Here is a 13,158-nt window from a genome sequence, read left to right on the forward strand (position 1 = left end):
CATTAGTCTCTGTTATCTTACATCCGTTAATATACCCTGCAATACAATGAAATGTGATTTCACACTATAACAAATCCCTACCCAGACCATAACTAATCCACCCGATCGATTACGCATGCGTCAGCGAAGCGTTCCCAACGACGAAAGTATAAACGACTTGAACGCCAGAACGACAAAGCATGACCTGGAACTCATCCTCAAACAATCTCGTCTCTTCTGTCTTATCGGAAATGTTCGAGGAGAACGTACCAACGAAACAATACAACGCACGCGACATACACGGGTCCAAAATTCATATAATATAGGTATTTTGTCACTGTACTGGGTACGTATCGGTACTTGATGAAGCTGAGGACAGTGCTGACGACGATCAGAACTCTATAGTAGAGATCCATTTGTCTCAACCAAAGGTGGACCCTCTTTCCCAGTGAGAGGAGGGGGCGGCATCGAGTAATGCCGAACAGTCCTGTCCTGGAAAACCAGAACCCGTTCCTAGGATATCTGATAGGAGGCGTTAAAATCCAAAGTGGTAAACGTCAGGACAGGTCATAATGAGCCAAACTCCAACGATACAACCCTAGTGCATGTCGAAAGCTACATTATTACAGGTGCTGACTAGAGGACTAACATTTGGCCACATGCCCGGGTCACGAGTTTTGGAATATTTGTTATTATTCGTTAGTGGTGGAATCTGGGTTGTGTAGGAGCACTGTAATCTTTTAGTTTAGTTGTTTTATTCATCTGTACTCAATGTAACCATTCACCGTAATGATACCAATGTAAGTGGGGTTTTTGGGAGGGGTTATTTATTATTATAACTCTCGCTTTGGACTTCGCATATAGGAATATCATCTTATTACCGTAACATTATTACTAAGGACTAATCATTTCAGTTAAAAAATAGTCTCGCGATGGACTAGCAGGACGTCACGTAAATGAGTGTCAAGAACTCTTAAATTATCTCGGTAAGGACGTAGTAAATAGGAATATTATCTTATTAAAACAAGCATACTGAGTATTGCTAAAGCAATACATGTCCCCTACAGGCCCTACAAATAGTAACGGTGACCTTGACCTTAACCCGGCAACCCTGAAACTGGCTAAAACTTGTCCGAGATATTATGGTATTTTGTATTTGTGTGAAGTTTAATCAAAATCCTTCAAGGAATGAACCGCTAGAGCGCTGACAAACATTTGTTCTATGTGCGTACGTATGTTTACAGACGGACGGAGAGGAACACTTTAGCCCCCTAAATAAGTGTCGTATAGCGGATATAATTGAAATAATCTCGCGTTAATAATGTCGTAAATAGTCAGTGTCGTATAGCGGATGTCATTTAAATAATCCCACTTGAAGATAACGTAAATAGTCGGTGTCGTACGGCGGATGTCATTCAAATAATCTCATTTAAAAATGTCGAAAATAGTCAGAGTCGTATAGCGGATGTCATTTAAATAATCTCGTTTTAACAATGTCGTATATAGTCGGTGTCGTAGAGCGGATGTCATTTAAATAATCTCGTTTTAATATGACCGTAAATAGTCGGTGTCGTACAGCGGATGTCTTTTAAATAATCTCACTTTAAAAATGTCGTAAAAAGTCAGTGTCGTATAGCGAATGTCATTTATAAAATCTCCATTTAAGAATGTCGTAAAAAGTAAGTGTCGTATAGCGGATGTCATTTATAAAATCCAAATTTAAGAATGTTGTAAAAAATAAGTGTCGTATAGCGGATGTCCTTTAAATAATCTCGCGTAAATAATAATCGTAAATAGTCAGTGTCGTATAGCGGATGTCATTTAAATAGTATCGCGTTAATAATATCCTTTAAAGTCAGTGTCGTATAGCGGATATCATTTAAATAAACTCGTCGTAAATAGTCAGTGTCGTAGAGCGGATGTCGTTTAGATAATTTCACTTTGAGAATGTCGTATGTCGTATAGAGAATGTCGTCAGTGTTGTATAGCGAATGTCATTTAAGAAATCTCACTTTTAGAATGTCGTCAATAGTAAGTGTCGTATACCGGATGTCATTTAAACAATATCGAGTCAATAACGTCGTACATAGTCGGTGTCATACAGCGGATGTCATTTCAATAGTATCGTTTTAATAATATCCTTAAAAGTCAATGTCCTATAGCGGATGTCATTTAAATAATCTCACTTTAATAATGTCATTATTAGTCGGTGTCGTAAAGCGGATGTCATTTAAATAGTATAGCGTTAATAATGTCGTAAAAAGTCAGTGTCGTATAGCGGATGTCATTTATATAATCTCGTTTTAATAATGTCGAAAAAAATCAGTGTCGTATAGCGGATATCATTTAAATAATCTAGAGTTAATAATGTCGTAAATAGTCAGTGCCGTATAGCGGAAATCATTTAAATAGTATCGCGTTAAAAACATCTTTAAAAGTCAGTGTCGTATAGCGGATATGATTTCAATAATCCCGATTTAATAATGTCGAAATTAGCCAGTGTCGTATAGCGGATGTCATTTAAATAATCTAACTTTGAGAATGTCGTAAAAATTCAGTGTCGAATAGCTGATGTCATTTAAAAATATCGCGTTAATAATGTCGGTAATAGTCGGTGTCGTATAGCGGATGTCATTCAAATAGTATCGCGTTAATAATGTCGTAAAAAGTCAGTGTCGTATAGCGGATGTCATTTAAATAATCTCACTTTAAGAATGTCGTAAAAAAGTCCGTGTCGTATAGCAGATGTCATTTAAAAAAATCCCACTATAAGAATGTCGTAAAAAGTCATTGTCGTATAGCGGATGTCATTTAAAAAGTATCGCGTAAATGAAGTCGTAAAAAGTCAGTGTAGTATAGCGGATGTCATTTAAATACTCTCACTTTGAGAATGTCGTAAATAGTCAGTGTCGTATAGCGGATAGCGGGTGTCATTTAAAAAATCCCACTTTAAAAATGTCGTAAAAAAGTCCGTGTCGTAACGCGGATGTCATTTAAAAAATCTCACTTTTAGAATGTCGTAAAAAGTCCGTGTCGTATAGCGGATGTCATTTAAAAAATCTCACCTTGAGAATGTCGTAAAAAGTTAGTGTCGTATAGCGAATGTCATTTAAATAGTATCGCGTTAATAATGTCGTAAATAGTCGGTGTCGTATAGTGGATGTCATTTAAATAATCTCGCTTTAATAATGTCATTATTAGTCAGTGTCGTATAGCCGATGTCATTTAAATAATTTCGTTTTAATAATGTCGTAATAAGTCGCTTATAAGTACACTTATGTAGGAGTTATAAAACCTTTATCCCCCTGAGGTAATTTAGTACACTTATGTAGGAGTTATAGAACCTATATTCCCCTGAGGTAAGTTAGTACGATTATGTAGGAGGTTTAGAACCTCTATCTCCCTGTGGTAAGTTAGTACACTTATGTAGGAGGTTTAGAACCTTTATCTCCCTGAGGTAAGTTAGTACACTTATGTAGGAGTTATAGAACCTTTATCTCCCTGAGGTAAGTTAGTACACTTATGTAGGAGTTATAGAACCTTTATCTCCCTGAGGTAAGTTAGTACACTTATGTAGGAGTTATAGAACCTTTATCTCCCTGAGGTAAGTTAGTACACTTATGTAGGAGTTATAGAACCTTTATCTCCCTGAGGTAAGTTAGTACACTTATGTAGGAGTTATAGAACCTTTATCTCCCTGAGGTAAGTTAGTACACTTATGTAGGAGTTATAGAACCTTTATCTCCCTGAGGTAAGTTAGTACACTTATGTAGGAGTTATAGAACCTTTATCTCCCTGAGGTAAGTTAGTACACTTATGTAGGAGTTATAGAACCTTTATCTCCCTGAGGTAAGTTAGTACACTTATGTAGGAGTTATAGAACCTTTATCTCCCTGAGGTAAGTTAGTACACTTATGTAGGAGTTATAGAACCTTTATCTCCCTGAGGTAAGTTAGTACACTTATGTAGGAGTTATAGAACCTTTATCCCCCTGAGGTAAGTAAGTACACTTATATAGGAGTTATATAACCTTTATCTCCCTGAGGTAAGTTAGTACACTTATGTAGGAGTTATAGAACCTATATTCCCCTGAGGTAAGTTAGTACGATTATGTAGGAGGTTTAGAACCTTTATCTCCCTGAGGTAAGTTAGTACACTTATGTAGGAGTTATAGAACCTATATTCCCCTGAGGTAAGTTAGTACACTTATGTAGGAGTTAAAGAACCTATATCTCCCTGAGGTAAGTTAGTACACTTATATAGGAGTTATATAACCTTTATCTTCCTGAGGTAAGTTAGTACACTTATGTAGGAGTTATAAAACCTTTATCTCCCCGAGGTAAGTTAGTACACTTATGTAGGAGTTATAGAACCTATATTCCCCTGAAGTAAGTCAGTACGATTATGTAGGAGGTTTAGAACCTTTATCTCATGATTTAAGTTAGTACGCCTATGTAGGAGTTATAGAACATGTATGCCCCTGCCGGGCTTTATTAAGTTTGTCATCCATAAATATGTGTGATAGGACCATTACAACATATTTTGTCGTTACATATAAATGCTTTTCCTACACCTTTCTTTTCGGTATTTTGCAGCATTCAGCATTCTTATTACAGTTTCTATTGCCGGAGGTAAATTTTCCGACCTGGAGTCTCGTTTCCCCAATATTGTTATCTCCTGGTCTGCTGGATTGTCGATCGCTGGTCTGATATTGCACTTTTCGGCAGAAGTCCTGATGGGAGTCGACCGTCACGAGAACAAATTACAACCAACCAAAAGTGATGTGACGAACGCGTGAACATGATGCGTTGGTCGCAGTCTAAAAACGGCGTTGCGTTGAACAAGCAGATTGATCAACCTTGACACTATACCCCTCGTTTCATTTGCTACGTCGTTGACCGCCAACATATTTTAATGTTCTTTTTATCGTTTTTTTTCTTAAGAATTACTTTGTATATTTCCTTCAATTGATCGCCAAACCCCTGTATAACGCCAAATACAATGTACGGTACAGTGTATATATATGTACATTTATATTAAGTAAAAACGCGTTCCAAGTTGCTACATTTGCAATTGTTTCTTTTAAATCTGAATTTATTACTTAATGAAGGCAATCACGTTAATAATATATAACAAGTTTCAATTATTGTTTCCAAAACCCTCTACGGCTACAGTGATAGTCAAAATCATTTGTGAGGGGCCTGACCAACAACCAGTATGTTGGATTGCAATTTAGTAACGGTGGATAATCAACACCCGAGAAACAAATGAATTCAAATTACACTTATCGTTCCTAAGTTGTATATTATTTCAAAATAAAACATTCAGTTCATAAGCGACCACCACACTACATGGAAAGTTTTTTTTTATATAATTGCGTACCGATCGTCTTAATTCTAGATTTTTATCATTACTCGGAAATCGTAGATACACACGCTTTATCACATACGCTCTCTTATACGATTGGGATGTTAGTAAGTAATTGGATTGTGAACGTCCCATCAACACAAAAACGCCATTAGGGCCAATAAAAAGTAAACTGAGAATATATATATGATTGGGAAAATAAGGAATGGTGCATCGATCAGGTTTCATTCGCCATACATATAGCCGGACGGGCGGACACCTTGATTTTGTGCATAACCCTTTACTTCCTAGCGAATGTTTACCTATTGGATTGGTGGTTTGAAGCTCGCGTTTTAATTGTCAGACATAGATTTGATATTGGATAAATGCATTTTCAGTAAGTCCTTTGGGGGTAATGCTTTCATAATTTATCTGATTTAGCTGTCGTCCAACACATGACACACTGTAGTGATCGCCATGCACGATTAGTGTACAAAGAAACTTAATGAAGGTTCAAAAAATAGTGAAATGATGACTGACAAAAGCATTAATAACAGCGATAAAAATATGATACAAATATATGGTGCATAACAGACTAGATTTAGATAATTGCCGTTTGACGTGGCACAAGTGAACATGATCCGTTAGTAGGCACATCCTGTTCAGGTAATCGCTTTCTTCCTGGTACATACATAAATAATGTGTATTTTGGTGTATAAATTAAAAATACACGAACTTTAACAAAAGTGTTGGAAATTGATATCAAACACATAAATCTCTGTATGACTGATGGTCCACAGATAATACAACTTTTCAAATGTGAACCGCCCAACTCGCAATACTGAGCCACCACGTGTTTCAAATTTCAGACGTGAATCCGACTTGACATGCGACCATTTTATCAACTATTGATGAGGAATATCATATTTTTCAGTTATAGATACTCGGATATTTTGTTTTGAATTTTGTTTTCATATGAGTTTTTTTGTAATCTTTTGTTACAGGGCAGATATTGATGAAATTATCCATTGTTTGTTTTGCTAGTTGTTTTAGAACAGAGGCTGATATAACTCTGTTGGTATGTAGAGGCACGGTAGTCTAGTGGTAGGACGCCGGGCTCGTGACCGAAGGGTTGCGGGTTCGAGTCACGGTACGGCACTGTGTTGTATCTTTAAGAAAATCACTTTACTTTAGTGCTAGAATTGTAAAATGCTAGCTGTGAGCACCGAAATGGCAGCACCGGCTATATGCTCCCCATGGAGTTGAGAAAATTATTGGCTGGTTGCAAAGGCCCTATAACCACGGATAATAATTTGTGAACCGCTTTGAGACGACCTACAAACTAGGTTGTGATAAAGCGGTTTATCAGAACCTCAAGGTATTAGTATTATGATTATTTATATAGATGTCTACCCAAAGGGTTTGACAATGATAGATAACCTAGGAAATCAAAGTAATCCCGAAAAAACCTTTTGGCTGATGGACGAATAGTATTTCAAACCTAATCCAAAACATTGCTTAAACTATGCGTGAACCTGTGAGGTCCACCTACACCCATTTGGTCTAAATTTTATATCGCCTAAAAAATCTACATCAATGACATCGTTATTCACAAAGGTCTATTTTTTCTTTAACAGATGGGTTAACCATATTTTAACCTTGGCAATTCAGTAGACCATGGTTAATTAGAGGGGTCATTTTGTTATTTTTATTCCCTTACCAAATAAATCCTCGGACGCACCAATACCCTTATATAGGAAAATAATAACGATAGCTATAAGAGAATACTGAAGTTTTGAAATGATAATAAAATAAAAATAAAAATAAAAATAGATTAATATATAAATACCTTAAGGAAAAAACAAATAGTACAAAATAAAAGTAATTATATCTTAAATTCGATAGACATGAAAATATGAAGAAAGTAAGGTGGCTGGTTTAGGACACACATTGTTTTTAATTTAAGTCGAGCGATCGACTTACTATCTCGGACGCTCGACTTACTATCTCGAGCGCTCGACTTAACTATCTCGAGCGTTCGACTTACTAAAACGTATATGAAAGTTATCAATGTGTTATGATACGACGCATATTTACTTTAGCTTTAGGAGTGTATTAATGTATTAATGCATATATGACAGATATAAAAAAAACCATTCACAGGTATTTTGTTCTATTTACATTGCATCAGTAGACTAAACAGAGAAAGCTAACAAAAATATGCCCCACCATCCAACCTAGTAAATTCGTAAGTTTTCTATCAGATATGTTTTGGAAAGACATCGCCATTTATACATTCAATTATATCTAAACATTTCCAAATATTGGCAAGTAAATAGTGCATATTGGTTCATAAAGCATAACCAGTTATCGTTATCACAGATATAACCCATACGGCTGAATCAAGAAAAAAGATAAAGGGAGTTATTGAAATTTAACCTCTTGTTAAAATCCTGTAATCTGATTTGTCGAGACAAACTGTTAATTTCACAATGTCACATTCGCTTTTACATTGAGTTCATGGAAGGTTGCTTCCAAACGCAATAGCAATGCGTGGCAGTATGTGACAGCGCAAATGAGCAGCTATGTCTTTTTTTTGTTTCGGTTTCATAAAATAAATACTTCATTCATTAGAGTGTGAAAGTGCCTTTCACTCCGATGGTATTACTGTAACCCGAGGAGATTATCGGGAATTTATATAACAACAAAGTGAAGCGTGGCCAAATCGACGAGTTATTATCAATATTCTGCACATCATTTAACCTCTGCTCTACCGGTCGTTTGTCTGATGAAGGGCAAACAGTACATATCGTACTTGCCGTTAAAATGTTAAAATTAGCGAAAGTAAATCCGGGGGGCGTGGCTTATCATTTTTTCTTTCATAGAACAATGAAATGAGTTTATCGATCAATCAGATTAGAGTATTTGGTGTGTAAGATGTCCGTAAGCTTTATCAGCTGAATCAGGTGATATCCTGCTATATTCTTAACTTGAGATTATTTAAATGACATCTGCTATACGACACTGACTATTAACGGCTTTCTTAACTTGATACTATTTATATTGCATCCGCTATACGACACTGACTATTAACGGCATTCTTAACTTGATACTATTTAAATGGAATTCGCTATACGACACTGACTATTAACGGCATTATTAATTTGATACTATTTAAATGAAATCCGCTATACTACTATAGGCCTATACTTTGCTTTGTGTTTCGTCACATAAGATTCACATTTTGTCTTTTGTACATATGAATGCAATGTTCGATGTTCAATATGTGTGAGTTGAAGTCCCGATGCTACGCTTTTTCTCCGGTTTTCAAGTAAAGTTCGAAACATCGAAGTTTGACTATTACTATATTCTATGTTTGGGATCATGACTATTTCCTTTCTGGCCTGGCGTGTTTCCGGTGTTTACCTAGTCCAGTATCACTTCATTTTGTGTTTCTTCCTATCAGATTTTGTACACGCATTCTGAAAAGTTTTCCTTAGATCTACTGTTCCTGGGCTTTACTATGATGTTGTTGAGCGTTTTTTGAAGTTTTGTGGCCGTTCCTTTCTCATTTGCATATGAAGCCCGGACGGAGATTGTTAACGACGTCAATGACCCCGACTAACCCTGGCACGTCATGAACTTGATTATTCATAATGTTACTAGCAATAGCGCGGCCTCGAAAAGTCAACGTGATGTTGCTCACTTTGAAATTTCCTGACGTCACCAACATTCGGCAGAGTGATCCAGAATTTGAAGAAAACCCCTAAAAAATGTCTTTAAATAGTAGTTTCCTTTGGTGGTTTTGTCTTCGTTCCGTGCTTCTGGTAAAATGTTATGTGTTACTACAGGACATAGAACATAATAACTTTGCGTATGGCGTTTACGGCAATATGTTTGAAGGTTACACAATTGGACATATGACATACCTGGTCTTCCATACACAATGTTTGATCAGCGGACTTTAAAAAAGAAGTATTATTTTTCATTGTGAAGAAGGAGATAACTCATGTTTATGATTAACATGATCTAACCATGACCCACTACAACAAGCTATCGTTATATCGCTATATGTTCTTGTTTTTACATTTCAAACAAAGTTATCAGAGTTAACACATCACTTTGGGTTGTTCCAGGTTTTTAAGAATCAGTTGTTACTAATGGGGATAACCGTTGTTTTATTTTGATTTGACATTATTCCCTGATTATCTTACCGGACACACAGTTTCTCATGCGATTCCAGTTTATCCCCCGGCTCATCAAACTTTGTTGCAGGAGACATAAATACACTTAATGTCAAAGTATAACAAACATGTTAGTAGTGGAACACCAAGAGTGAACGAAAACTTCCATCAGTGAGGTGTATTAGAAGGACATCCTATTACCTTAATTCACTATTTGAAACTAATTGTTTTAGGATGGCCTGATATAATTGATACAATTGATCAATCGGAAATCAAATTGACATCTAATCTACACGATCGACGTACTACATATCGTAAAGTCCAAACCGTTCTTAAGCAATTGGACGTGCTGTAACAATGATTGATGCAGAAACGATAAACTCAAAGGGAGAAAGTATGAAAGGTATGTTTGATTCACCCTGTCATTTAGATGTCAAGGGTTTAACATTGCTATGACTTAAGATGTGAGTTTTTTTATTTGAAAGCAAAAAGAAAAAAATGACACTTACAATGCGCACATTTAACTAATATTTATTTACAGATGCACAATGAATGCAGCAATACAAATTTTGCAATCATATGAGTAAGTAGGAAGTATTTCTAGAAAAGTATTCTGTCCTAATCCACACGGCAGCATGTCTGCAAGGACTACATGCACGAATAAGAATGAGGAAGTCTCTACTTCTACCCTCACATTAATAGGATAGAATTCAAAACGTCTGTCTCCTCAGATTCGATCCAAACGCAAACCTGACAGTTATGATATAGTAGATTTATGCTTTATAAACTCGACTGAACCATTCTCAAAAATAGTTATAACGGGTCGAATGGTTTATTTTACAGTCACATTTACAAACATGTCCCCACAGTCGGATTGTATTGAAACATTNATGTCCTCACAGTCGGTTTGTATTGAAACATCATATCTATTTTTGTGTGTCTAATGGCAAAAGATTCAACAGAAAACTAATTGATATACGTTTTTGAAATATATGTTGATATAACTCATAACTGAAAGAATTTCATCCAAAAATAGCATATTTGAAGTGGCAAGTTGGAAAAATATCTGGGGTAAATTCCAACATGCTTAAAAATTAAAATAAATTCAATACCTATCAACTTGCACAGCGTTGAACGTATTCTTTTTAGGTTCGCCCGAGAAAAAAGAAAATCAATTTTATGTCATGAATGATAATGAGATTTATCACAGACATTTAAAAAACAAAACTTTTTTTTGTATCCTAGTCATGATCAAATATTTTGTAATAACGGAATCTTTGATTTCGCTTCTTCATACAAGGATGGGTATTCAAATAAGGGTTTGATGATTAAATACTAAAATGATACCTTTATATGTTTATTCTGACGAAGCACTTTAACGTACACCTACTACACAGCTATGTTTATAATTATCTACTAAATACTGTAGTCAGCTAGAACTTGCAATGATTACACAAAATTGTATTAGATGAGTTAAATATTAGATATAAGTTACGTGTAACACACAAGTGATACGCATCAGAAAGTTGTGCTGCAGCAACAAATACAATAACTTTACAATATTGTAGCGAAAGGACTCTTGGAAAATGCGCAGATCCTGCGTTTTGCTTATATCCCACATGTATGATTGAACTTTACTAACAATTGCAGATAATGGTTCCGCGCTTGCTCTGTGCAACACTAACTTTGATTTTTTGCTATAGTTTTACCTCTTTTAACCGTCTATCGTGCATAGACATTACTCATCGATAAGACTACTTCTTCGGAACTGGTTTAAGCTAAATATATGTTGCTCAGAAATTGTCATGTGCTATTATTCATTGATTAATTGAACATGTCTTAAACTCATTAGCAAGACGCTTTCGGTAAAAAGTATGGTGATTCTACTGATCCGACTGATAATAGCCTTTCAAAAAACATCATTAGTGTTTCGGAACTGCAAACCATGCCACCGCGATGAATAACACAATTCATTCCTGGTAAGATAAAAAAAAGATGTGAAATGAATGTAGCATGAGTATATGAAAGGATGCTCACCAATCCAATACAGCTGTCCACATATACATAAATCTCCATGGCAATGAAAATGTACGATATACAATTAGTGTATGTATGTCATAGTTTAATTCTACATGAAGCTACAAAGGTCCAGTTAATCTTTAGTCAGATATATCACTATAAACGGCAAAATCAAAATATATAAAAATATTATTTATACTATAAGCATGTACAATCTAGCATGTACGACATATAACAAGTAGCATGGTTAGTTTAAACCGATCGATACTATGATCGAGAATGTCCTACACACAGTCACATCCATGTATCCCGTATCTGGAACAGACTCTTCTCTGTATTTCTCTTCAGCCATCGTCCTAAGACGATACAAGCCTTTTCCTCGAGTGATCTTGGTTTCCTGCGTTCTATTTCTGACAGAACATCTTGTGTAAATCCGAGAGATCGTCCAATCATTCGCCAATATTTTGATCGAATCCTCTTCTGGTATATCCCCAAAAGCGTTTCCTTCTCGTGATCTACAAAATAGTATTTTAAAGAATCGGTATTGCTTAAAATTAGAAAAATAGTATGCAAGTGCTTGCAACACGTATACACCTTTACTTAAAAAGATTATATCATATAGATAATATCACTGAATCTGATAATGGATTTAGATTGTATAATAATAGATATATATATCGTTGGTAGCATTATCCAAGATCAAAATCGTCATTCTTACCAAGACGCCGGTTTCTCCCTCTGAACGACTACAATGATAAAACGAACAAAATAGTATAAATTATGTAACCTTAAAGTTAATATTATATATGTTTAAAAGATTGATAGTTTTATAACCTTTGTTTATTGTGATTTACAAAGATCTCTATTGCAGACATTATTATATGGTTTCCAGATTAAGTATTTCACTTAGTTACTAATCACGTGTCACAAAAAATGGAATTATAAAAGTATCCTTGTTTGGACATTAAAAGGACCTGTATTCAATTTATTTGAAGAATATAAAACATAACTTCATATGCATTATGCGTTGATTTAAAAAGGGTCATATGTTTATTGTTGAACTATTATGTTTGCCGTGCATTTTTTTATAACAAAGTAATACTTACAAGTGCGTAATTTGATTCATACGGTGCGATTGATGTTTTCACACTGAAATGAACAAACTCTCAACAGTTGCATATTTTCTCCCCAAAAAAATTCACGTATAATAGTATTAATTCATCAATTGAAAAAGTATACCCGATCTCAAAAAGGCAGACTCATGACTGATATATTCTGAATAATTCGAACATGATGCGCTTAGAAAGTCACTCGTTAATTTATGCATTGAGATTACATGTCAATCTGCGCAGACTCTTTTTTTCGCATTAATGTGTATGCCACTCAATCGCGAGTTTATGACTCATGAAAATAATCAATTATCCATATTATTAAACTTACACGTTTAGTGAAACATGATTTAATGCGCACGCATACAAAAAGGTAAGTTCTGATGATACATGTTCGTACAATATGAGTATCCATGGAATATGTTCAGCACCCCATTTTCTACTCCGTATCAACCAGAAACCTCTTTATTGGTCCTAGGGCGCGGAGGCCCAAGAGCGAATATTGTTTGAGAGTCGACAAA

The 13,158-nt window shown here is 35.4% G+C and overlaps 1 protein-coding gene across 1 annotated transcript in view; it reads right to left on the reverse strand.

Moving 5' to 3' along the window:
* Window positions 1-10,407: 10,407 nt before the first annotated feature.
* LOC110455200 overlaps window positions 10,408-13,158 on the reverse strand; it is a 42,209-nt gene continuing 39,458 nt past the window's right edge. The window contains exons 27-29 of the mRNA XM_021505182.1: window positions 12,635-12,677; window positions 12,247-12,274; window positions 10,408-12,043 (exon numbers count right to left, since the gene is read on the reverse strand). Coding sequence (XP_021360857.1) covers window positions 11,823-12,043; window positions 12,247-12,274; window positions 12,635-12,677 — 292 coding nt within the window. The 3' untranslated portion in view covers window positions 10,408-11,822. The remainder of the gene's footprint in view (window positions 12,044-12,246; window positions 12,275-12,634; window positions 12,678-13,158) is intronic.

Source organism: Mizuhopecten yessoensis, unplaced genomic scaffold (genome assembly GCF_002113885.1).
Source record: "Mizuhopecten yessoensis strain PY_sf001 unplaced genomic scaffold, ASM211388v2 scaffold8151, whole genome shotgun sequence".
NCBI lineage: Eukaryota > Metazoa > Mollusca > Bivalvia > Pectinida > Pectinidae > Mizuhopecten > Mizuhopecten yessoensis.